Genomic DNA, 24,138 nt, shown 5'->3' on the forward strand with positions numbered 1-24,138 from the left:
TAATTCTTTAAAGAGTTTCAATTTGATAGGTTTGAATATCCTCTCCACTGGGGTAAGTCATAACTCCTTTGTCACAAAGCAGAGCTACTACAGGAATTGTGAACAAAAAAAGGAAACATTTTAAATATACTCAGTAGATTTACATTTAGTACCCATTTCACCCCTGCAGCCAACTTCATTGTGCCCAGCTCAATTTTCCATTGGCTTCTTTGACATTGCTCTCTCTTATTCTATCTGTCTGATCTTTTCTTCTCAATTTTTTGCTAGATTGTCATCCATTTCCCATTCACTGACTGTCTTTCACAGGCTTTGACATGGACACCTCTGCTACTCTGTTCCTCTTTCCCTCTATCTCACTCTTTTCTCTCCCCATAGAATCATTTATGAACTTTATCTTGGTAACTGTCAGGTGTATTCATCTATCAATTAATATTTTTTTTTACTGGACATTTCCACATAGATATTCTACATTTCAAACTCAACATATCCAAAATAGAGCTCTTTGTCTTCTCTTCCCTTTCTGACTTCCAGTCCTTTTCCAGACTTCCTTATTTCTTGGAGAGAAATAAACATCATTCTCCCAGTAACTCGGATTCAACCTGAGTTAACCTTGATTCCTCCCTCTTCCTCACATACCACACATCTAAACCAAATTATGTCTAAGCTACTTCTAGCATCCTTACCAGGATTTTAAAGATTCTTCACTTTTACTGGAAATTTTCATTCAGATAGTCATCACCCTTGTAATTAACTCCTAATTGGCCTCCCTACTGTCAAACTCTCCAATTCAGGCTTCACATAGCTGCTAAATAAATATTTCTTAGCCATCTGCAACCAAAGAGAAGACAGTGGGAACTGAATATGGACTACAACATAGTATTTTCATTCCTATTGTTGTTTGCTTGCATTTTGTTTTCTTTCTCATATTTTTCCTTTTTGATCTGATTTGTCTTATGCAAGATGATATTTGTGGAAATATGTGTAAAAAAAATTGCACATGTTTAACATATATTGGATCATTTGCCACCTAGGGGAGGGAATGGGGAGAAAGGAGGGAAAAAAATTAGAACACAAAGTTTTATAAGAGTGAATGTTAAAAATTATGTATATATATTGAAAATAAAAATTTAATTTAATTTTTTTTTCTAAAACTCAGATGGACCATCCCATTTACTTTTTTAGTTGGTCCCCCATAATCTGTAGAATAAAACATAGAGCTTTTCACATTCATATTTATTATTCCTCTTCATGTAATCTTTATTTCAGGCAAACTGTGATCTTCCAAACTCCCTATCCCATCCTCCTTGCCCAGGCTTGTTTCTTTGTCTTTGCTTCCTCCTATCTCTGGAAGCCTTTTTCCATCCTCCCTTGCCAGCCACGTTGTTAATTCTTTCTCTTTCCTCAAATTATTTTATCTTAATTTATTTGAGTATATTTTGTGTTCCTTCCTGGCCATTTCCAAGTATTTTGCATTTTTGTTTTAATTTTCCCAAGGCCTAGCTCAGCTCTTGGAATGTAGTCAATAATTGCTGAATTGAATTGAATCAAGTCTTATACTTTTTCTTCATTTTTAGCTGGAAGAAAGTTTTCATAACCCATCCAGCCACATGCTACAGAACGGTATGTCCAGGTATGATTTTCTGAGTGAACTTTTGTTTCTTCCTCCCGGGAACAAACTTGGGCATTTTGGTAAAAGAGCTCTTGAAAGCAGATTAGGGACAGGTGGTGTTTGTATGTTGTATGCGCATCTATATTCTCTTCATGATCACCCAGTTACCCAAGCCCATAATCAAGGATTTGCTAGCTGAGTTCTTGTCTGGGACTGAATTATTCAGACTGGATCCTGCTTTCACAGAGATACAGTTGTACATTCAGTTATCTCTTCCACATTGTGGGGTTTAGAGGCGTGGATCCCCTGTGATCTGGAAAATCAGTAAAATTTTTTAGTTCTCCCTTTGTACCAGAGAAGAGGTCTGAATTTTTTCTTTATCTTTTATGGGGTATTCAGAGTACCTTACTGTGAAATTTGGGTTAAGTATTTGGTCATGGACTCTGTGTCATCTGCTGGCCTTTTCATATCATCTGTGGCTTCTGCAAAACTTCCCCCAAATTCCCATTTAATTTCTTATGCTGACTTGCAATACATTGAAATCATGATAGGGAAGAGATGACTATATAATACTTGACGTTTAAGTAGATTTAGCTTGTCATTGATACCATACCTCTAACTGGAGACCTTTTAAAATCGTGGAGAAAAATCATTGTAGGAAAGGAGCTGGCATTAAAGCCAGGACTTCCTGGATTCAAGGCCTGTCTCTGACATTCTGGATGCATGACCTCGGGCTAGTCACTTAAGCTCTAAACGATTTAAGCATCCTTCTAAGATTATAAATTGCAGAAAAGACATTGCCTTGCATTTGAAATGAAATTGCAGGTCTCATCCCTATTCACATTCCTTTGGAAAGCTTGCATTTAAAAATTGAGGAACCTTCCAATCAATATCTTAGGAACAAATTGGGATAATAATGAATGTGACATTACATACTTTGTGCCATTGTACTCTTTATCCCTGTCACAATTCAAAATCATTTGCTGATGTGGATTCCAGAAGTGAGGGAGAATAATGATTTTCAGGATTCTTTTTGTGCCAATCCTGCCCAAAACCATATTTTGTTTTAAGTGAAAAGAGCTAGTTTCATTTAAATAAAACATGTTTAAATTTCCCCAGCCCTAAATTTCTCCAGGTTCAATCAACACTCTCTCATGCTATAATTAAGATATATAGGACCACATTTATTCTGACAAATTATTATTCAGCAACAGAACCAGAGACAGACTCTATTGTTAATTAGCCGACTCTCAGCACTAATTAGGTATTTGTTTTTTCTTAAGTCAGTCACTGATTTGAGAAAATATTTCAACTAAATGAAGATCATAGATCAAAAAGGCCATATGCAGATGAGGAAACTGAGCCCCAGAGAGATTAAGTATTTTGCCCAGTCACACAGGTAGTGCCAGAGGTAGGTTTTGAACCCAGATTTGCTTATTCCAGAAACAGCATTTCCCCCTCATACCACAGTCTCATTAACTAATGTTGCTTAGAGTGCAGCAAAGCATTGATGGTACTGGCCTAAGAACCAAGGCTACACCTCCATGTGGTAGCATCACTTTGCCTCTTGATTAACCCGGTTTTTGGTTAATGCACATTTCCTTCTGCTAACTCTGCCTGATAGATCCTTGTGATTCCCAGCCCTGCCAGAATGGAGGCACATGTGTTCTAGAAGGGTTAGACAAGTACCATTGTCTCTGTCCCTTTGGATTTGGAGGGGAAGCCAACTGTGGTAAGTATTTGTTCTCCTAGCCATCGGTTTCTACTGATCTATAACAATTGTTTTGAAAGCAGCAGCTTGCTGTGGAGCCATGCAAGGTCCAACCAGACCACTCCCTTTAGTTTGGTTTCGTTTTCCAGTCTCTTTATCAGTGCTTTCAATGGAAGGCAAGTCAGGAAGCTGTGATGGAGGACAAGATGATTCCATTCATCTTCACTGAGACATTTCAAAATAAAAATGATTGTTGCTGGTCACAAATAATCCATGCCTTTGGGCACCTGCTTGCAGACTGTATCCATGTCAGCCTCTGAGTTCTGTATCTGGACTGTGATGTCTTTCTCCTCCCTTCCATGGAGAAAAGGCCCTTAGATTTGGCAATCAAGAGCTCAAAGTTTCTAATGAGCTCTGGATTGCCAAATCTAAGGGCCTTTTCTTTATCCTTATCCTCCTTGACTTTTCTACAGTATTTAACACTCTTGATCACATTCTTCTAGATACTCTTTCCTTTTTGAATTTTCATGATTCTGACTTCTCTCCTTGTGTTACCACCCCCTTTTTAGTCTCCTTAGCTGGATCTTCATGTCATGCCCTTTAACTGTGGGGTTATCTTTAAGCTCTGCTCTAACTTGGTGATCCTATGGGTTCAATCACCTTTATGAAATGATTTCAGAGACTTGTGTATCCACCCTTAATTTCTAATTTCCAGTCCCACTTTAGCAACTACCTAATATTTCAAACTAGATATGACCAACATCTCAAAATCTCACATGTTCAAAGCAAAATGGACTATCTTTCCTTTATGTCCTCCTATCTTTGGAATTTCCTTATTATTGAGGGCACCATCAACTTCCCAGTCACTTGGGTTTACAACCTCATTGTCATTCTCGGTTCCTTACATTTTTGTCATTTTTACCCTCACAACTCCTGTTATATGTCTCTTTCTCTCCATTCACACTGCCTCCACTCTTGCTCAAGCCCTTTTCAGCTTCTAAATGTTTGCTCTTCCTTCTCAAATCTCTTCCCCCAAGCCATCCTCCCCCTCAAATGCCTCTCTGATTTCCCTGAAGTGTAGATCTGACCATATTACTTGTAACTCTGATGGTTCCCTTCCACCCCATGATCAAACAAAATCTTATGGCATTTATAAAGCTCCTTACAACCCAGCCCCCTTTGTATTTTTAGTCTTCTTACACTTTACTCCCCTCCACACACACACTATGATCCGATCTTACTGTTCTGCTTTTCCTGCTTTATTGTTCCTCAAACATGATATCATCTCCCATTTTTGTGCCATTGCCCTAACGGCTGATTGATTGATGATAATGATGATTTCTCTCCTTTCAGCACCAAAATTGAGCCTGGAATGCAGTGTCAATGTCCTTTTCTTGCTGGATAGTTCCTCTGGTACAACCCTGGAGGGATTCCTTCAGGCTAAGGCCTTTCTAAAGAGGTTTGTTCAGGCTGTGGTGAATATGGACTCTCCAGTAAATGTGGCAGTGGCCCAATACAGCCAGGAGGTGGAGATCCCAATCCAAATGGGAGACTACGAGGATGTGCCCAGCCTCATGAAAAGCCTAGACAGAATGCATTTCACTGGAGGAGCCACACTGACGGGCAAAGCTCTGGAATATGTTACTGATCATGGCTTCAGGGACACCCTTCCTTTGGGAGAGACTCATGACCCCCAGCCACGTCGGGTAGTGGTCCTGCTTACTGACTCAAGGTCCCAAGACCTTGTGGCAGGATCAGTAAGATATGCCCGTGAGCGGAACCTCTTTCTGATTGGGGTAGGTAGTGAGTTTCTGAGAGCAGAGCTGGAAGAAATCACTGGCAACCCAAAGCAGGTAATAACCTACTCTAACCCTCAAGACCTTTTCAACAAAATACCTGAACTCCAGAAAAAAATCTGCACTCTCCAGAGGCCAGGTAAGATGTTTATTTTACTAAGAGATAAAGAATATTGGTTTGGGAAGCTCTTTCTCAAAGGGAATCTTGGCCCAAGTAACCCAGAGCTCATTGAAAAATATACTCCTCCTAATAAAAGGCATTCATCTCCAGTCAATAAACATTAAGTACATACTATATTCCAGGGAATCTGCCAATTTCTGGATATGCAAACATGTTAAAAAAAAAAAAAAAAACCTGTTCTCTGGGAACTTACAATCTAACTAAAGAAGGTGACGACTCGCCCTCCTCCCCCAAAAGAAAAGGAAACTGAAAAGTGAGGAGGTGTCGGTGCAGAAGTATGGGAGAAAAGTCAAAAAACAATCAAAAGCAGTATAGCTGGTAAGGAAGGGGAAAAGACTAAGTTGAGGCCTTTTCTTAAATAAAGGTGTTGGAGCTCATGACCCTGACCTCCAATTAGCAGGGCATCTCTGCCAGGCAAATTCAAGCTTGCAGGAAAGTGAGATTTCCTAGTGACAAGTTAGTTTCCTGAGGAAGGAAGGATATCCAAATGTCAAGTCCAGCAGTTGGAAAGTAAATTGCTGAAGAAAACATTGACATAAAGTAAATGGTGTTTTTACTACAAATATAGATAACTTAGAGAAGCAATGTGGTATGTTGATATTCTAAGTAGAGAGTTGTCCTAGCTGCCCATCTCCTCACTGGGAGTTCTCTACACCAAGGAAATTACAAATTTAGTACATGAGGAACTCAAAGCTGTTTCAAAATTCAACAGATTTTTAAATAAATCTCTCTTTAGGACAATGGGTTTATAGCAATAGCTGTTGTTCTACCTTGCCCCCATCCCACTACCCCACCCTTTTTTGGTGGGAGAGGGGAATTATTCCCCAGAGAGGCAAAGGTCTAAAAAGCAACTGCTCTCATGCTATATAGACCTGGACACTAAATAACAGGCATGAGAGTTATAGATCAAACTGTATCCCTCAATTGTAACAACATTTCTGTCTGCTGTTAAAATTATCTTATGAGGCAGCAGGCCATTTTGTCCTCTGCTGTCATTTAGAAAGAAGCTCTTCTCTACTTCCCCCTACTACATACCCGAGGTATATATTCCTTGTTCTCACATTCCTGGCAGGTAGTCATCCAGTCTCCATTTGTTCCTCTTAGGTGATCCCACCACAACCCAATGCTAAGAGTTAGAAGTTGTGGCTCATACTGGACTACAAATCTTCCTCTCTGCAACTTGTAATCATCATCTGATGCTCATTCTGGCTTCTGGGGTTACGCAGTTTAACTGCTCTTCCACTTGACAACCAAATCTCATGTTTGGCAATGTTTATGATGTGCCTCATCAATTTGTGTCACTGCTAGACCAAATATAACTAATCCCTAAATAGATCCCTTATGTACAGAATGGTTTGGAATCTTCTCACCATCTTGATCACTATGTCACAAATGTGATCTAATTTATTGATATCAAAAGGAGGGGTTTTAATCCAGCACTTAGGATAGTGCCTGACACATAGTAGGTGCTTTAATGTTTGATTGACTGATAGATCACCCCCTATATGTGATTCTCTCTGGGGGTTCTGAACAAGAAGGTATAGATATGAAGAAATGGAGAGATTACCTATATTGATGAATTCTTGACTGATTAGCTTTCATCCCTCTGCCAGAAGCTAAAAATGTGAAGCATGGATGAGATTTCCAAGACACTTTTAGCCATGGTTAGTCCCTTGTGATAATACAGGTTGGGTTTTTCAATTTGCAGCATAGCAGAAAATAAATCTTTCTTCATGCCATAAATTCCATCCACAGTCTAGTGAAACATGGATCTCTTCTTAAATCCATGTTTTTTAATGTATAAAATAAATAGAATTGTAGGGAAAATCAACCAATTGTATTGAAGTAAAGTTATCAACTTAAAAAAAAAAAGTTAGCTGGTCCCAGGTTAAAAACTCCTGGGCTAGATGGTGATGCATTACAGACTTTGATGTTTGTGTTCTTTTAGGCTGCCAATCTCAGTCACTGGACCTGGTTTTCCTGTTGGATGCATCAGCCACAATGGGACAGGAGAACTTCTTGAAGGTCCAGAGCTTTGTAAGAGGGAGCTCCCTCCAATTCAACATCAACCGGGATGTGACCCAGATAGGCCTGGTTGTCTATGGCAGGAGGGTCCAGACCACATTTGCCTTGGACACACACCCTACTAGCTCCAGCCTCCTGCAGGCCATCAGCCAGGCTCCTTACCTGGGTGGGACAGGCTCCACTGGCAGCGCTCTCTTGCATGTCTATGATGAAGTGATGACTGTGCAGAAGGGAGCCCGGCCTGGTGTGAGCAAGGCAGTGGTTGTGATTACCGAAGGGACTGGCACCGAAGATGCAGTTGTACCTGCTCAGAAGCTTCGAAACAATGGCATCTCCATCCTGGTCATAGGGGTGGGACCTGTTCTGAAGGAGACGCTACTACGACTTGCAGGCTCTCATGACTTCCTAATACATGTGCCTTCTTATGAAGACCTAGAGAATTATCAAGACTTGTTCATTGAAAAAATATGTGAAGGTGAGCTGTGATTGTTAATGGTTGTGCTGTCCTAGACTTGTGTAGCCTCTGTGTTTGTGAATTGTAGTTCTCTTACCTGTGACCTCTTGACAAGAAAAAAATGGGTCATAGATTTGGAGGCATAAAGTATCTGAGAGATCAACCAATACAACCATCATTTTATAGATGAGGAAACAGATTCCAAAAGGTTAAATCACACAGTGAGGAGCATCACTGGAATTTGAGCCTAGGCCATCTTTAAATCTGCAAAGGTTTTTTGTTTGTTTGTTTTTTTGTTCTGGAGGTATGAAAGATATTTTAAATAACTGAGGAATAGTTACTAGTAGATATGACGTTAACAAACGGAGTAGAAAGAAAATAAGCCCCAGGTTGTCTCGTGGCTCTGCATTTACCAGCTCTTTAACTTTGGTCAAATGGCATCTTTCAGACCTCAAACTTACTCATTTCTAAAATGAGAAGATGGACTGGATCAGTTTCTTAAATTTTGATGAATCACTGATTCTCCAGTGAAGTCAATTTAACTCTTTCCTAGAATGATGTTTTTTAAATGAATGAAATAAAATATACAACATTATAAAGCATGTCAAAGATTAGCGAAAAATAATACATTTCTTAAAAAATTTCACAGATCTCAGATTGAGTCCTTGGGCTAGATAAATGGTCCTGAGAGCTCTTCCAACTCCAGCATTCTAAGCATGTTATGTGTACAAATTCTGCTTTAATGCTGAGATGCAGCATGGTTCACTCTCACTGTTCCAGCCTGCCCTAGCCTAATAGTATAAAGGAAAATAGTGTATTTGTGGCCATCTTCTCTCCAACCCTTATGATTTTCTGTTAGGTTTGTTCAGTTTGTCTTAATCCTGTCCCAGTCAATCTAAGTGAAGACCCCTGAGTTTGAGCCTTTTCCAGGTGAACAATTTTTCCATTCTAGAAGCCAAGCGGCCAGCCAACCTCTGCAAACCTAGTCCATGCATGAATGATGGGACCTGCATTCTTCAGAATGGGAGCTATCGATGTGAATGCAGAGGCTGGGAAGGCCCCCACTGTGAGAACAGTAAGTGAAACAGTAGCTACTCATTTACTTTGGATAAAAAAGAATTGAGGTGTGTGTGGGGATGAAAGACTTGGATCTCCTCAGGACTACTTCTCATAGGTTCTCCATCTTTAGAACTATTAGTTCCTAAGGTCATGAGAATTTAATCCTTTTTGGTTTTGTTTTTGTTTTTTTGCTGAGGCAGTTGGGCTTAAGTGACTTGCCCAGAGTCACACAGCTAGGAAGAATCAATCCTTTTTTAAAGAAATTTTGAGTTCCAAATTCTGACTTCATTCCCCCTCTCCCCCACCAAGAAAGCAAGCAGTGTATCAATTACAAGTGTGAAATCTTGCAAAACATTTTCATATTAGATGTCATATGAAAAAATGAAAGAAGTAGAAGAAAAAAACTACCTTTCAATTTGCACTCAGGCTTCATCAGTATTTCCTCTGGAGGTAGATATCATTTATCCTAAGTCTTTTCTAATAGTCTTGGATTGTTGTACTGATCAGAGTAGTCTTTCACAGATGATCATCATTACATTATTTAGCTCACAATGATCTCCTAGTTCTGCTCATTTCATTTTGTATTACAAATCTTCATTTTTTCCCCCTGAAATCATCCCCCTTGTTATTTCTTATAGTATAATAGTACTCCATCACAATTATGTTACAACTTGTTCAGGTATCCTCCAACTAACTGATGGACATCTCAATTCCCAATCCTTTGCCACCACAAAAAGAATTGCTATAAATATTTTTGTACATATAGGTCATTTTCTTTTATCTCTTTTTGTGTACAGACCTAGTAATAGTGTTTCTGAGTCAAAGGGTATAAACGGTTTTAAAGCCTTTTAGGCATAGCCCCAAATTTTGTTCTTCAGAATGAGTGGACCAGCTCACAACTTCACCCGCAGTTTAATGAATTATACCAATTCTCCCTTCTCTCTTCCACATTTGTCATTTCTGATAAGGTGATAACTTCAGAATTGTTCTGTCTTTTTTAAATCAATAGTAATTTGGAGCATTTTTTTTATGATGATAGTTAGCTTTGATTTTTTACTCTGAAAACTTTTAGTTCATATCACTTGACAATTTATCAGTTGGAAAATGAGTCTCATTAAAAAAATTGAGGCCTTTATCAGAGAAATTTAATTTTTTTATATTACTTCATTGTCTATAGTAATTTTCCTGTTTATATCTTTTAATTAGGTCTATTTTTGCTTTGTGATTTCCACACCTGGCTTTTTGCTTTGGCTTTTAGCAGAAGCATAATAGATTTTGCCCCATATCTTAATTTTAGTTCTGTAAGTGTCTTTCTGTATCAAAAGTATATTTCTTATAAATAACATATTGTTGGATTCTGGTTTCTAATCCATTCTGCTATTTCCCTTTTATGGATGAGCTCATTCACATTCAGAGTTGAGTACTAATTGTGCATTTTCCTCCATTGTATTTTCTTTTGTTTACCCTTCTCTTTTTTTGGGAGGGAGGCAATTGGGGTTAAGTGACTTACCCAGGGTCATGCATCTAGTAGTGAAATAGAACTCAAGTCCCTCTGACTCCAGAGCTAGTGCTCTATCCACTGTACCATCTAATTGCCCTCCTCCTCTCTGTCCTGTCTGTACTCAAAAGTTTGTTTTGCTTTTGACTGCCTTCCTTAACCTGTACACACTCTTTTTCATTCCTCTCTTTCTCCTGTTCCCTTCCCTGTTGGGTAAGGCAATTTTCATATTCAGTTGAGTCAGTATGGATTCTTCCCTCTTTAAAACAATTCTGATGAAAGTGAAGTTCAAGCATTGCCCACTCCACCATTTCCCTCCCCATTGTAAAACTTCTTGCATACCTCTTATGTAAGATAATTTCCCTCATGCAACCTCTCCATTCCCCCTTCTCTCAGGACATCCTTCTTTTTCACTGTTTTTTTTTTATATCATCACAATATAATTGACTCATCCTCATACCTTTATGAAAATTGCTTCTAACTGCCCTAAAACTGATAAAATTTTTTTTTAGGAATTATATGTTCCATCTTCTCATATAAGAATGTAAACATGTTAACTTTATTGAATCTTATTTTTTTTTTTTAACCTTTTAATGCTTTAAGTCAAATTTTCCATTCAGCTCTGGTCTTTTCATCAGGAATGCTTGAAAGATTTCTATTATCCATTTTCTTTTTACCTTGGAGGATTATATACAATTTTGCTGGGCAGGTGATTTTTGGTTATAATTTTAGCTCCTCTGTCTTCTGAAATAAATTCCAAGTCCTCTGCTCCTTTAATGTGAAAGCTGTTTAAATAGTGTGTGATCCTCACTGTGGCTTTGAAGTGGGTTGTGGTCCCTTTAAGAAACTATTTCCTATTGATTTGTGATACCTTTCAGATTCCCAACTCCTCCTGGCTGAGACATATCAGTCCAGGAAGCCAGGGCCTTTGATTCACAAATCCTGGTCAAAAGCATCCCTTTGAATTCCAATAGGAGATTGGGGCTTGTCCCAACCCCCACAGGACCTGAGCTAACTTGAGCTCTCCCAACCCCCATTCTGATGATCTGCTCTGGATTTCCCATCCCCCACCAAGACAAGCAATATAATGAGCTTTCATCAACTAAGGTCTTTGCAGATGGACCTTGGCAGTTCCCTTTACTGCCAGGACTGTCCGAGAACTGCATTCTCAGTGCAAAACTCCATTTTCCATAGATCTGCCCGCTGGAATAATATTCTTTCCCAGTGCCATCTTCTCTTTACTCTCACCTGTTTTCCTAACCAGACTTTAACCTTTCTTCTAATCCCCATAATAAACCTCTTTTATCAATCTAGGTTTTCGGGTCTGTAAATTCCTTTATAGAGAACCTCTGTGCCGCCAGAAGGGAGTCCCCAAAATTCTCTACCCTTGCGCCAAATCCCAAGGGGTTGCAGGGGAGCCAAACCTCTCCATTTGGTTCCCTGAACCTGTCACTAAGACCTTATTTAATTCCCTGACCACCAGAAACTCCAATTTCATTTTGGTTCTTAAATCTAAACTTCATCAGCTTCATATTTGTTTCTTTATGGCATGTAAATTCTGGAATGTGATAATACTAATTCTCATTTCATAATTTTCTCATAAACCTTTAATTTTTTTCCCCAACTTTTTCTGTACCACTCATCACTTTCTTTAACCCCATCAGAAATTCTTCTTGGGCATGGGTCCAGTTAGATTTTTCTTTGAGGTTCTGTCATAGTTTTCACATTGTTGTTTTCTTTTGAGTTTCTGTCTTGGTCTTCTCCACTACCACAGCTGCTTTGTTTGCTGATTTTCCCCAGTCTATTTCTTTGATTTTATTTAATCAGCTTTTGAATTTGCCACCTTTTACTTTGATTCCAGGTTCTTGTTTATCTTTCAAACTCCTCAGAGTTATTGTCTCTCTCTTTTTCCAAAATGAGATGAAACTTGAATCTCTTCTAGGAAGATTACCCAATTAAAAAATTAATAAAACCAAACTGGGTTTTTCATTTATATTTATACACACACACACACACACACACACACATATATATATGTTGGTCAAGTTAGAGGGAGATAATATATGTCAGGGACTTCTCTCTGGTATTTTGGGGGATTTTGGCTTGGAAAAGATGAAAGTCTTGAGAGATTCTGATCACCTTTTTAGGGAGAGAAGGGGATCAGGTATCTTTCAATTTATCAGTATAGATCTAAACACAAAGTCTCCTTTATTTACTTCTGTTCTCTTGTCCCTTCCCCAGGAATCTTGAGAGGTGATTCCCCCAGGCCACATGGTTTTCATCAATATTCCTCAAATGGGCAGCAAGGACACCAATCACAGCATTTGCACCTGGGCAGCTGAATTAGCATTGTATCTTGTGGAAATATTATATGATCATCCACTTTCAGCCAATTTACTTAAATTGACCTTTCCTTTTCAAGAGGCAACAGCATTAATAAGCTGGCTTATTGACTTCAGTTGGTGTTTGGTTTGAAAGTCAGGAAAGCTTATTGGAATACTGACTGCACATGGAGAAACTACATCTGAATTTTAAGACTTTAGATTTTGGGAATTTTTCACCTGCAGCATTCTATATCCATTTTAAGTTTGGAAAACTGATTCAAGGTATGTGGACATAAGATAAACAATAATACAGCATTCTTCAGTATGGAATTCACAGTGCCAAGACAGACTTACCAAATGGGAATCTAAAAACTACCAGAATGGAGATTCACTATTTGACATCTGTTTATTTTTATTTTTTTTAACATAGAGGAAAAGCTTAGGAAGGACAGAGTAGCTGGTCGAGACCAGAGGGAGAATGGAACATTGTTGGATTTCAAACAGCTGGAAATCTATGCAGTTAGGTTGTGTTCCCTCAGATAGATTATATTTGTTAATTTACTGTAGTTTTAATTAATATTATTATTGTTTAGACTTCTTAATGACCTTTTTTCTCTCCCCTTTTAGCTGTCATTTTTATTATTTTAGAGTGGGAGAGGACTAGAGAAAGCCTTAAATTTTTTTTAAAAAGTATGTTAATATGACACATTTTGCTTTTTTAAAAGAGTCAACCAGGTTTTAAAATAAAATATTAAGGAGAAAACCTGTCTGGCTGGTTATTTACCAGGATTTGGTCAAACAAAAAGTGGTTGGTTTGGAAAATGTTCAGTTTTCTAGTGAACTCGGCTGGGTCTATACTCTTATTTGGATCCTGTCCAAGTCTGCTTTTTTAGTGGAGACCTCTGCACAGAAGTACTTCAAGTTTGGACCCCCTGTAAAGAGTGCAAATTAAGGTTTAAAAATATAAATCTACCTTAAAAGCAATAATGAACCTTAAAAAACAACTATAGAAAAGCCTCTACCACATATACTAAAGTGATTTAGTTTGGGAATTGTTTCTGAATCACACTCTCCACAGATCCTTTTTATAAATGCTTTTATCTGTTTGAGAACTTAGCTATGTCCATTTCCCCAATATACAGCTCTTCTTTGTCTTACTGCTCTAGTTAAGCAGTGTTGGAGCTTTAAAAGTGAAATAGATCTGATATAGCAAGGCACCATCGAGGAATGTGATCTCTGGCTATGTGTTGCTGAAAATATATGTATTAATGGTGTATTTTAATTTTCCTTCATGACTGTTAGTGGCTTTGGAGTCAGGGGTCGAATCCCAACTCTGCTACTTCATCTCTGTGTAATATTGGACAAGTCACTTGCCTTCTTTGAATTTTAGGTGGGATTAGATTAGAGGCTCTTAATCTTTTTCTTAAGTTTTGTTTGTGTCACTGACCTACTCTGTTGGTTTAGTGAAGTTTATGTTCTCCTCAGAATAATGTTTTTGAATAACTGAAGGGAATAATAAATTTCAATTAAGAGGTTTTTTTTTAAAAAGCATATAAATTCATGGACTCCATTCTATTCACAGATCCTTTAGACTGCAGTGGTCCTCAAAGTGTAGTCCAAAGAATTGTTGGGGGTCTCTGAAACGCTTTCAGAGGGTCTTCTACAAATTCAAAATCATTTTTTATTTCAAATGTAGTAAATAGCTATAAATATAACCCATGTGAACAAAAACTCTTTGAACAGATCCTTGATAGTTTTTAACAACATGAAGATACTGAGAACCAAAGTTTGAGAACCACAGCAGAGGGTCCATGGGCCCATCAAGATTTGACTCTAATAGATTATAAAGGCCTGTTCTAGATGGTGAGATTACTTTTAGCTCTAAATCTCTGGTCCTAGAGATTGTATTTGGCAGATAACACCACTTAATAAAAAAAATCTCATTGCCATCAGATGATTGATCTGAGAGACTGCTTAGGCCTTTATTAACCAGCACACAGAATCATATGCCAATTATCAAGTACAGGCTGTGGACTGAGTTTTTATATTTTATGAGGTACTGTTTTAAAAAAATATTTGCCAAAAGTAACGATAAACCTTTTCCTAAATTTCAAATAACAATTTTCTCTAGGCATGGAAGGATTATATTCTGCATTGGTGGAGAAAGCTATTCACACTGATAAGATTTAAAACAGTAACAAACAATCATTAGTAAAAAGCTATGTGAAGTAATTATATGTGAAGCATATGTGAAATGACTAATGGAATTCTATTTTTTTTTACAATTATTTTTTCCAAAGCCTTCAATGAAATGGAACTTACCCTCATCAACCAAGTCCTAAATGTCAGTTTTTTTGATAATATAATCATTGTGATTTTGGTTTTTGAAGAGAGAAGAGGTATTCCTCCAAAAACTTCAATAGCAGATACTGTTGTTTAATCCTAAAAAATTAGATGGCTTTTTAATAAACTGGAATCTACTAGTCTGGGTACACAGTTCAGCTTAGAAGTTGTTTCATTTGAAGGGCTGCAATTATTAATGAATACAATATAAATTTGATTTTGGATGAGTCCCTACTCAATCCAGATCATCCCATGAAACATGCGAAAAAAAAACTCCAAAATAAACTTAATACTTTATTTTTTTAAAAATATCTAAAACATCAAGAACAAGTTTATGAAAAAGGAAATAAATGCCCTGTGATTAGAAAGACAATGAGAATTACAAAGATGTTGGGGTGGGGAGGTTGAGGTGAAGATGAAATGTCTGAAAACCTTTTAAGTAAAAACAAATATACACCATATATTTATTTTTCTATCAAAGGAAAAAGGGCCACCAAGTGGAATGTCATCTGTTAGTTTTTTTAACTGTCTTTTTAAGATGGAGTGGCTAAAATAAGCTCTTATTCCCATTCACCAAATTCCACGGTATTTTTCTTGGAGGCAGCCTGGGCATTGCCTACATCTGGGAGGAAAAGAGTACTTATATCCCCTCTGTTTGAGACAGTTAATCCACAGATTAGAACTAACCTGATAAAAAGAAAAGGAAATTTTTATCTGTCCACTGAACCTGGTTAATGAAATATCTTTCAGCTAGAACTGAGGCACCACTTTTTAACATGGATAAAAAGCACATCCTTTCAAAAAATGGTTTTTGTTTACAGGCTTTAAAGTGAGGATCTCACTGTTATAAAATGTGTTAGAGCCTTGTAGAAGATTATCCTCATGTTAAATAAAAAAACATTCTTTTGTCCTTCAAACTAGTGAATGAGGGCCTTTTACCAATAACTTACCTGAAGTAAAGCCACATAGTCTTTTTCTTCCCTGTGAATGGGCAACCCTCTTTCAAAAGTAATTTTTTTTTTTATTCTAGTCTATTTCTACTTGCATAGAATCAAAAACCAAAAAGCCTGAAACTGAGAATTTGAATTATCTATAGCACAACTGCTCTGGATTTGAGTCACTAACCCTGGAGGCCAGCTCCCTCAAAGTAGGCAAAATTTCTCTCTAATTTCTGCCAAGTATCAAATAGAGATGATGATTTTAAGTTATCTTGGTTATTCAAGCTGAAATTCCAAGTAGGAGAACCATTCAGGTACCTGAATTCTTTACACATTTCCTCCCTTTAGGTCTCCCCCAAAACAAAAACAAAATCTCTTGTTATGAAACTATGAACTAAATTTCAATATAATGCAATTGATAAACTTGTATGTAGAAATACACAAACCATCCTTAAGAACAGTAGCATTCCTGTTTAAAACAATGGATTAGGAATCCTATAAAAATGTCCTTTCCTTTTAGGTTATTCCCTGGTTGGTGAAAAAGGGACACGAGAGTCCTTCCTTCCTCTCTCCCCACTACCTCATGGAGGCATATGAGTCCTTAGCCAAAGACCTCTGTTCACAGTTGTCTCAGTCTCTTTCTTTTCCTTCTGAACAGACTCTCCAAGCTCAGTGTTTTCCGCCTTTATGCCAGACCTTAAATTGGGAGGATTGTCATCCAAGGTCCATATCAATCCCATCAGTTTTTATTGGAAGATAGTTTCCTAACTTGCTCCTTTCTTCTCCCATTCCTGGAACACACAACACCCCCCAAATAAATAAAAAAAGATTTTTTTTTCAAAGTCATGCTTTAAATGATCTTTAGCTTTTCCCTGAAATAAAGCTGCACCTTTTTTTTTTTTTTTTTTTTTTTTTTTTTTTTTTACTATCAGTAATTCTGCCAGAAATAATAGAGGGGTGGAATACCAATCTTAAACTATTTAAATTTGTGATCACCCAGAAAAGCAATGGGAGAGATGAATGAGAGGTCTATCTATTGCAGGAGAAGCAGGGTCAAAAAGTCTATTTGAAATAACATATGAATTTTAAAGTCTATTTGAAATAATGTATGAATTTAAAAGTATGTGGGATGGTTAAGCAGAGAAAAAAGGGATATTCAGAAGACAGCCTGTACTGCTGATATTCACATGCTATCAAGAGATTTTAAAGGAAGGCCGCCCAGTATGTTGGATGGAAGATTTATGGGAAGACACATACAAAAGGCCCACAAAGAGGAGGCAGCAATCTGGACTGTTGACATGAGTATAGAGATACAGATGAGATCAAAGAAATGGAATTTTATGCATCAAAAATACTTGTATATTCCACTATAGCAAACTGAACCTCTGATTCTAAGTGAGGTCTAAGTTTGAAATAGATTGCCTTAACTCAGCACACTGGCAACAGAACTCATTCTCATGTTATGCTGATGTCACCATTAGTATAGGAAAGGTAGAAATTTGTTTCCTGGGCTCATTACTGGGCCAGATCTCCAGAAAACTGAGATAAACCAGATCAATTTAAATACGTTATCCTTCTCTGACAAGTGCTTTGGGATGGATTCCTAAAAAGCTTTGGTTCTACTTTCCTTTATCCCAAAGAAGTGCTGGACAGCCCCAGGCAAGTTATGTTTCTTTGCAAAGCAGAAAATGACACATTAAATTTCCTACCCATCCATTCTAGCCTGCAGGGAAAATCAGGTTATGCTACTCCTGGAGAAAAGCAATTGGCAGTGAAAAATGTCAATCTTGAAAGAGGTCTGATGAGGGTTTGGTTCATGTGATCTATTTAATTGATAAACTCAACAGGAGTTTTCAGATCCCTTCCCTGCAGTTTATAGCTCTCCAAGCTGCTGCTGAATTCACCAGGTTCCAATTATGGGATTTATGTTCCTTTTGGCTTACTAATTTAAACCTCACCATGTAATGAAACCTGCCTGGTAATCAAGTTAATGAGTAAAGTAAATACGGGGCAGTCAAAGGCCCTTTCAGGTTTGGCTCTTCCTAATAAGCAGAGGCACAGAATTACAACAATCCGGAAAATGGATTTCCCTCCTGCTGCCCTGGTATAGAGCTACAGGGTTAATAAATTTCAGTCACCCTCCCTTTGGGGGAAGCCACAGGACTGGGGGAGAAAAGCAATGCCAGAGAATGAACAATGGATTACACCCACTTCTGCCAACCACTGACAACCCAAATCCTGCTTACCATAGCTTTCCTTAAAACTGTTCCCTTGCCTGTCACCATGACAGAGAGAGGTCTGTTTTTTAAAGCTGTAGCAGAGTTGACTGGAGAAGAATCGGCCGCAGGAGCTGAATTGGGGGATTTGGCCTGAAATTACAAAACAGAAGCCAGGCCTGGGTTAAATGGTGTTCTTCAATTCTTTGCTGGCTGGCTCGGGGCAGCAACAGCCTACAGCGCACATACTTTGGGAGTTGTATTCTCCAAGTGAGTGGTGTCCACGGCTGTGCCCAGTGTCACGGGCCCTGCCTCCGCCTTCCTCAGGCTCTCTTTCACCTCCATGATGCTCAGTTCCAGGTCCACACGTCTGTTTTCCTTCTCCCTGCATTCCTCCTCCATCTCCTTTAATCTCTGCTCCAGACAGACCAGGGCACACCTGTCTGCAAAGAGAAAAGACAAAAAGGAGCGTGGGGTTGTGTTTTCTTCCAAAGAACTATACTATACCTGGAGAGCCAGCAGGACTGTTCAACAAATATGCTTTAAGTGCCTACTGTTTGCTAAGCCAGCGAGATACAAAGATAAACAAAGAGTCGCTTTCTTCCACTTAGTCAAATGTCAGGTTCTGCCCCCAATCAGTCATCATGGTAGACACTAAGGATGGTTTAAGTTCAAATTTTCTAACATGTGATCTTGAGCAAGCTGCAATGGATAAAGCACTGAACCTGGAGTCAGGAAGAGTTCAAATCCAGTCTTAGACACTTGCTAGCTGTGTGACCCTGGGTATCACTTTCATGTGCCTTTTTTCCACCTCCCTAAAATAAAGTGTACCTGTATCTCTCAGGATTGTTTTGAGGATGAGAGGAGGTAATATTTGTAAAAGGGCATAGAAAGCACTGTATAACAGCAGTTATTATTATTATTACTTATCCTGCTGGGGCTTCATTTGTAAAGGGAGAGATGGGGGGAAGTAGACCAATTAGAGGTGTCTCATATGAGCTCTCGAAATCCCAGGGTACCCTCTCCCTCCATTTCGACTCAAGTCTGACACTTAGTGGACAGGATGATCTATACGTTATTTTTCAAGTTCTAAATCTATAATCCTAGGATTTTTTCCCCCCAATCATATCTATTCTTATGTTGGAGGAACATCTGATAGGGAACTTCCCTATCAAAGGAAACTGTTATATTTTTGCTCTTTTACTTAAGTCAGAAGGTTGCCTAAGCTTTCCGAGGGTTTAAGTGATTTATTCAGAATCCCAGTCAGTTGGGCTCATAGGCCTTTCTCTATTCACAATGCTATAGAGAGATGCAAAGAATAAGAAGCCACTGCTGGTGAATATTTAACAATTGGTTCTCTATGGGAGAAAAACATAAGGGCTGACAGGAGGCACTATTTGCTCTGAGTTACAAAGCTTGCTTATAAAGATGGTACTTTGCAGCTAAGATAGTTAGACGTGCTTAATAATAATCCTCATTAATATTCTCTATTTCCAAACCCAGGAAAATAGTATCAAGCTCATATATAATTACACTATGAAGGTTACCCAATAGAGACAGGCAGATCCAGCTATGGTTGCTGACCTTGATGCTTCACTTCTGAAGAGGGTGGGGACGAGATTTATAAACAGTTGAATTTTCCACCCACATTTAGTTCACAAATCCTTTTAAATACAGAAAAAACTCAACTCTGAAGCTCTTGTTTTGTCTATAGCAACCCCATAGCCCTCTCTCTTCTCTTCAATGCCATTCATTTTATGAAACTCCAAGCTCTGGGGACAGAAGTTTTGGCTTTTTCCCCCAGAGGACAGTCAGTGGGGGCATGAACCACAAAAAATTTCCATCTTCCTTCTAGGAGAAAATCCCCAGTCAAGGAGTTCTTAAATTTTTTTCATGGACTCCTTAGGCAGTCAGATGGATCCTATGGGCCCCTTCCCATGTTTGGGATGGTGTTTATTTACCTAAACAGACAATTGAAGAAAATGCTAAATTATCAATTAGAGATTATAAAGATGTAACTTTTCCCTCCTCCCAATGTTCATGAAACCCCTGAAATCTATTTACAGTATGGGTCTATGGATCCCAGGCTAAGAACTCTATTTTAGAGGAAGGTGCTATATATATCCTCTTTTTCTTTCCCTGGAATAGACCCATGCGGACAGCAGGTACGATGTAGCTGAAACAAATTTCGGACTGTTGAAAGTAGTTCTTCTATCTTTGATAGAAGATAGATAATGAAACTTCTATCCTTGGGTTATTAAATTCCTGTCTGTATTAGTTACTTCCCTAACTTTGGAATAATATTTATAAAGCCCTTTGCAAACCTCACAGTGCTTTATTCTTATCATCATCATTGGCTGTATTTAGCAAGTACCTTCTAGTCATTAAAAGACTCCTCTCTTTCCCAGTGTTTACAAATTAATAATAGCTTCAGCGTTATTGGGCTTATGCTCAAGAATATTAAAGTCAGAAATATTCCATATATACTGAAATATTGAAGCAGCATATTTTTGTAACAGCAAGAACTAGAAACAAAGTCCATCAATTAGGGGGCATGGCTGAACAAATTTTAGGATATGAATGTAAAGGGATATTGTTATTGTTTGGTAAGAAAAGATGAAGCAGGATTGCATAAGAAGTGAGCCAGCCTCGAATTCAAGAATCGAGTCCTATCACTAAAAAACACTGACTCTTGTTTAGAAGGTACTAAGCTAGAATGGAGAAGAAATTCCTCACTGGAAGCTCATTAGAGTCATACAATCACAGGTTAGAGAAACATGGGAAGACTTGTATGAATTGATGTCAGTATTAGAAAGCAGAAGTCAAAACTCTTTAAATAGCTTTAGTGATCAGTCTTAAATAGATTAAAAAAAAAAAACCCTCTTTCTCTTTGGCAGAAATAGAGGAATACAAAAACACACTGCCTGACATAGTCACCATGTAAATTGTTTTTACTGAATATTTTTTTCTTACAAGAAGAGTTCAGTGCTGTATATATGGAATTTTTTTTTTTTTTGGGGGGGGGGAGACAGTCTGTACTTGAAAACGACTAGCATAAAATCAAGAGGCATGCAAAAATTGTATTTTTAAAAAGAACTGAAGGGAAAGAGCTCTTGAAGCAAAGGCTGGAAAGCTACCTGTTGAGCATGAATAGCGGCAAGTCTTTTTGTGAATGGTAGAACTTAATAGCAACAAAAGTTCCATTCATTCTATGAAATTTTTTGACTTTGCAACCTAAAGAAACTCACAATTGTAGTGGCTTCCTAGGATAAAGCCATTTAGGAAGAGGTGTTTTGCAATGGGGCTATAGATAACTCCATATAGCATGTATATATTATCTCATGCCTCCAACTAGTATCACACCTGTACATTTCACCATGGTGTCTTTCAGTTCTCGCCTTTCTCTCCGAAGCTGTGCAAGGTGACTCCGGATTTCTTCCTTCTCCTTCTCAAGCCTCCTCTTTTCCTCTGTGTACCGCTTCACTTCAGCCTCAGTCCTATTCTTGCCAAGTTTAATTTCTACAGGTGCTGTGATAGAAGGGAGGACACAGTATGACCAGCAAATTACAATCTCTTTGTAGAAGTCATCGCTAGAGAAACAAAATTGGAAGCGAACCTATGAACTGAGATCTTGAAGGCACAGAGAATAGAGAAGAGATCAAGGACAGAATTTTAGTGAGTACCTGTCTTTAGGGGATGGAAAAGAAGTAAAACCTTTGAAGAAAAGTGAGAAGGAAAAATCAGAAAATTTAAGAGGCGATAAATCAAAATAATGAATTATTAAATATAACAGCCAAGAGAAGAAACTACAGAAAGGAGGGAATGGTCACAATCATGTCAGATACTGCTGAGCAAGATGAAGATGGGAGAAAGGCCAATGGATTTGGTAACTGGGAAGTCACTGAGAAAACATCCTGGTGGTTGTATCCTAGAACTGGAAGTTTTGTGGTACACAGCTAGGAAACCCACCTGCAATGATCCCTTTGGTCTTATCAGTTTTTTCTTTAGGGGTAGCCAATGGCTGGGGAGGAGCCCCTGTTGCTGTGCTGAATTGGAAGTCAGGAACACTCTGAGGGAAAGAGATTTTCTGCTGTTGGGTTTGGATTTTGACACCAGTGCCTTTTGGAGACATCTCTTCTGATTCAGACCTTTCTGGCTGTTTCTGTATTTAGAGAAAGTAATGAGAATTGAGACAATGAGAAAGAATAGGAAAAGAGGAGAAAACAAGGCAGTTTATTTGAACAGGGAACCAGCTAGTACCTGCTCTTGTGTTATTTCCAAAGACTTTTGGCAGAATTCTTTTTCCCTGTCTCCTGAAGAGCTTTCAGTGGTATCTTCTAATTCTGTCTTAAAGATGGCTTTTTCCAAAAGGGGAGAGGAATGAGGGGAAGGTTGAGTTTTCACAGGATTGGGGCCAGGTGGGAAGGACATAAGTGGTGTGAGGTCCAAGTACACTCGATCCAATTCTTCCAATGTGGTTGCTTTCAGAGGGGTGGTATCTTGGATTTGTTCTGCCTGTGAGGGAAAGAAATAATGCAGCTGACATCTGAAAAGTTTCACAAGAGCTTTTGCCACCTCCTACTTGGAGCACTAAAGTTTTAATATGTATCTAATAAACTTTTAAATCGAATCAAGTATTCTGTGGTACCTGATCCTGCCAACCCAAACGTGAAGTTTGAAGGATGGCCAGTGAGGACGGAAATGCAGCTGCCAGGGTGGAGTGGGAATTCATCCTCCCCTTGATCAGGGGCTATAAAACTTCTGGAGAATGACAAATATATCATCTCTGCTGTAATTCTGATGTTTTCAAAACCACAGGGAAACATTTCTACCTCCTCTCTTTAAGGGAATTGGAGATCTCAACCTTCATTTCTTCATTCAGAAGATATGGGCTACTCTATTCGAACAATCCTCTAGGATTTAACCTCATTTTCATAGCTGGTATGGGTTCTGAAAGGGCCAGTCATGATTTTTCAAGAGGAAGCCTATCAGAAGATCCAATGAACAAACTCTGGGTGTTTAAATGTTATTACTGACTATAACCCAAACACATTTTACACCCAGCACCAAACAGTTGGCTAACCAGTTTGACTACACACTGGCAATTTAAAGATGTTTTGCTATCCAGACATCTCTATTCCTGCTTTTAGAAGTGGTCCTACAGTACTATTTTCTCACCATACAGGAAATCTCTAACCCTATTTCTCAATTATTCTATTCATCCTTTTAATTTTAAAAACTATTTAATATTTTATCCCCCCAATTCCATGTAAAACAAATTTTTTACATTTGTTTTTAAAACTGAGTTCCAGATTTTCTCCCTTCTTTCCTTCCCCTCTACACCCCTTTGCTCCCCCACATTGAGAAAGCACATATGAAAGTGCTCATAAAGTGAACAGTACTAGAAAATCTGTCTCATTTACTCACAGTATTTGCTTACTATTAGGATCACCTTTTTGCATATCTATTCAAGAGCAAGAACTTACTAATGTTGGCTCGTTTGTATCCAGAATGACTTCATCATAAGGTTCCTCATGCTGGTGACCTTTGGGCAGGTTATCAATATAGGCGTTAGGCTCTGAATATTTTCTCTGCATCAGACTGGAACACATAAGCCGAGGACATTAGAGGAGAAGGCAGTAGACAGCAATCTCTTTGCTCAAGGGATTATGGGAACATAAACATTAGAGATATTCAGATTCTCTTCAATACAAATAGATATAATCTAATGAGAGATCATTTAGCATGTCTTCCTACTCTTGAAATGAGAGTGATTATGAGGAACTACATGAGCCTCATTATTGGAGACTTGGATCTTATATCCTGGGCCTCTAATTTTGTGCATACTAATGGAATGGAGAGCCCATTCCCTGCAGACTTCTCCATAATAAGTAAGATGAGGGTCCCAAGCAACACTAAAGGAAAGTGGTTGATTTATTTGTTTTACTAAATCTTTTGTTTTGTGGTGAGTAGGGAAGTCCCAG

General features: G+C 38.3%; 2 protein-coding genes across 4 annotated transcripts in view; one reads left to right on the top strand and one right to left on the bottom strand.

The window, feature by feature from the left end:
- The window catches only part of VWA2 (von Willebrand factor A domain containing 2), a 53,143-nt gene extending 39,723 nt beyond the window's left edge, over positions 1-13,420 (top strand). The window contains exons 9-14 of one of the 2 annotated variants that reach the window (XM_051981478.1): positions 1,575-1,630; positions 3,234-3,341; positions 4,674-5,255; positions 7,246-7,797; positions 8,729-8,851; positions 12,575-13,420. In XM_051981478.1, the coding sequence (XP_051837438.1) occupies positions 1,575-1,630; positions 3,234-3,341; positions 4,674-5,255; positions 7,246-7,797; positions 8,729-8,851; positions 12,575-12,675 (1,522 nt within the window). In that variant the 3' untranslated portion in view covers positions 12,676-13,420. The other variant, XM_051981479.1, reaches the window with a different exon arrangement.
- Positions 13,421-15,281: 1,861 nt separating this feature from the next.
- AFAP1L2 (actin filament associated protein 1 like 2) overlaps positions 15,282-24,138 on the bottom strand; it is a 130,288-nt gene continuing 121,431 nt past the window's right edge. For both annotated transcript variants that reach the window (XM_051981477.1, XM_051981476.1), the window contains exons 13-19: positions 23,641-23,755; positions 22,415-22,669; positions 22,124-22,316; positions 21,518-21,682; positions 18,404-18,597; positions 18,185-18,307; positions 15,282-16,729 (exon numbers count right to left, since the gene is read on the bottom strand). In XM_051981477.1, the coding sequence (XP_051837437.1) occupies positions 16,703-16,729; positions 18,185-18,307; positions 18,404-18,597; positions 21,518-21,682; positions 22,124-22,316; positions 22,415-22,669; positions 23,641-23,755 (1,072 nt within the window). In that variant the 3' untranslated portion in view covers positions 15,282-16,702. The remainder of the gene's footprint in view (positions 16,730-18,184; positions 18,308-18,403; positions 18,598-21,517; positions 21,683-22,123; positions 22,317-22,414; positions 22,670-23,640; positions 23,756-24,138) is intronic.

This window comes from Antechinus flavipes, chromosome 2, assembly GCF_016432865.1.
Source record: "Antechinus flavipes isolate AdamAnt ecotype Samford, QLD, Australia chromosome 2, AdamAnt_v2, whole genome shotgun sequence".
NCBI lineage: Eukaryota > Metazoa > Chordata > Mammalia > Dasyuromorphia > Dasyuridae > Antechinus > Antechinus flavipes.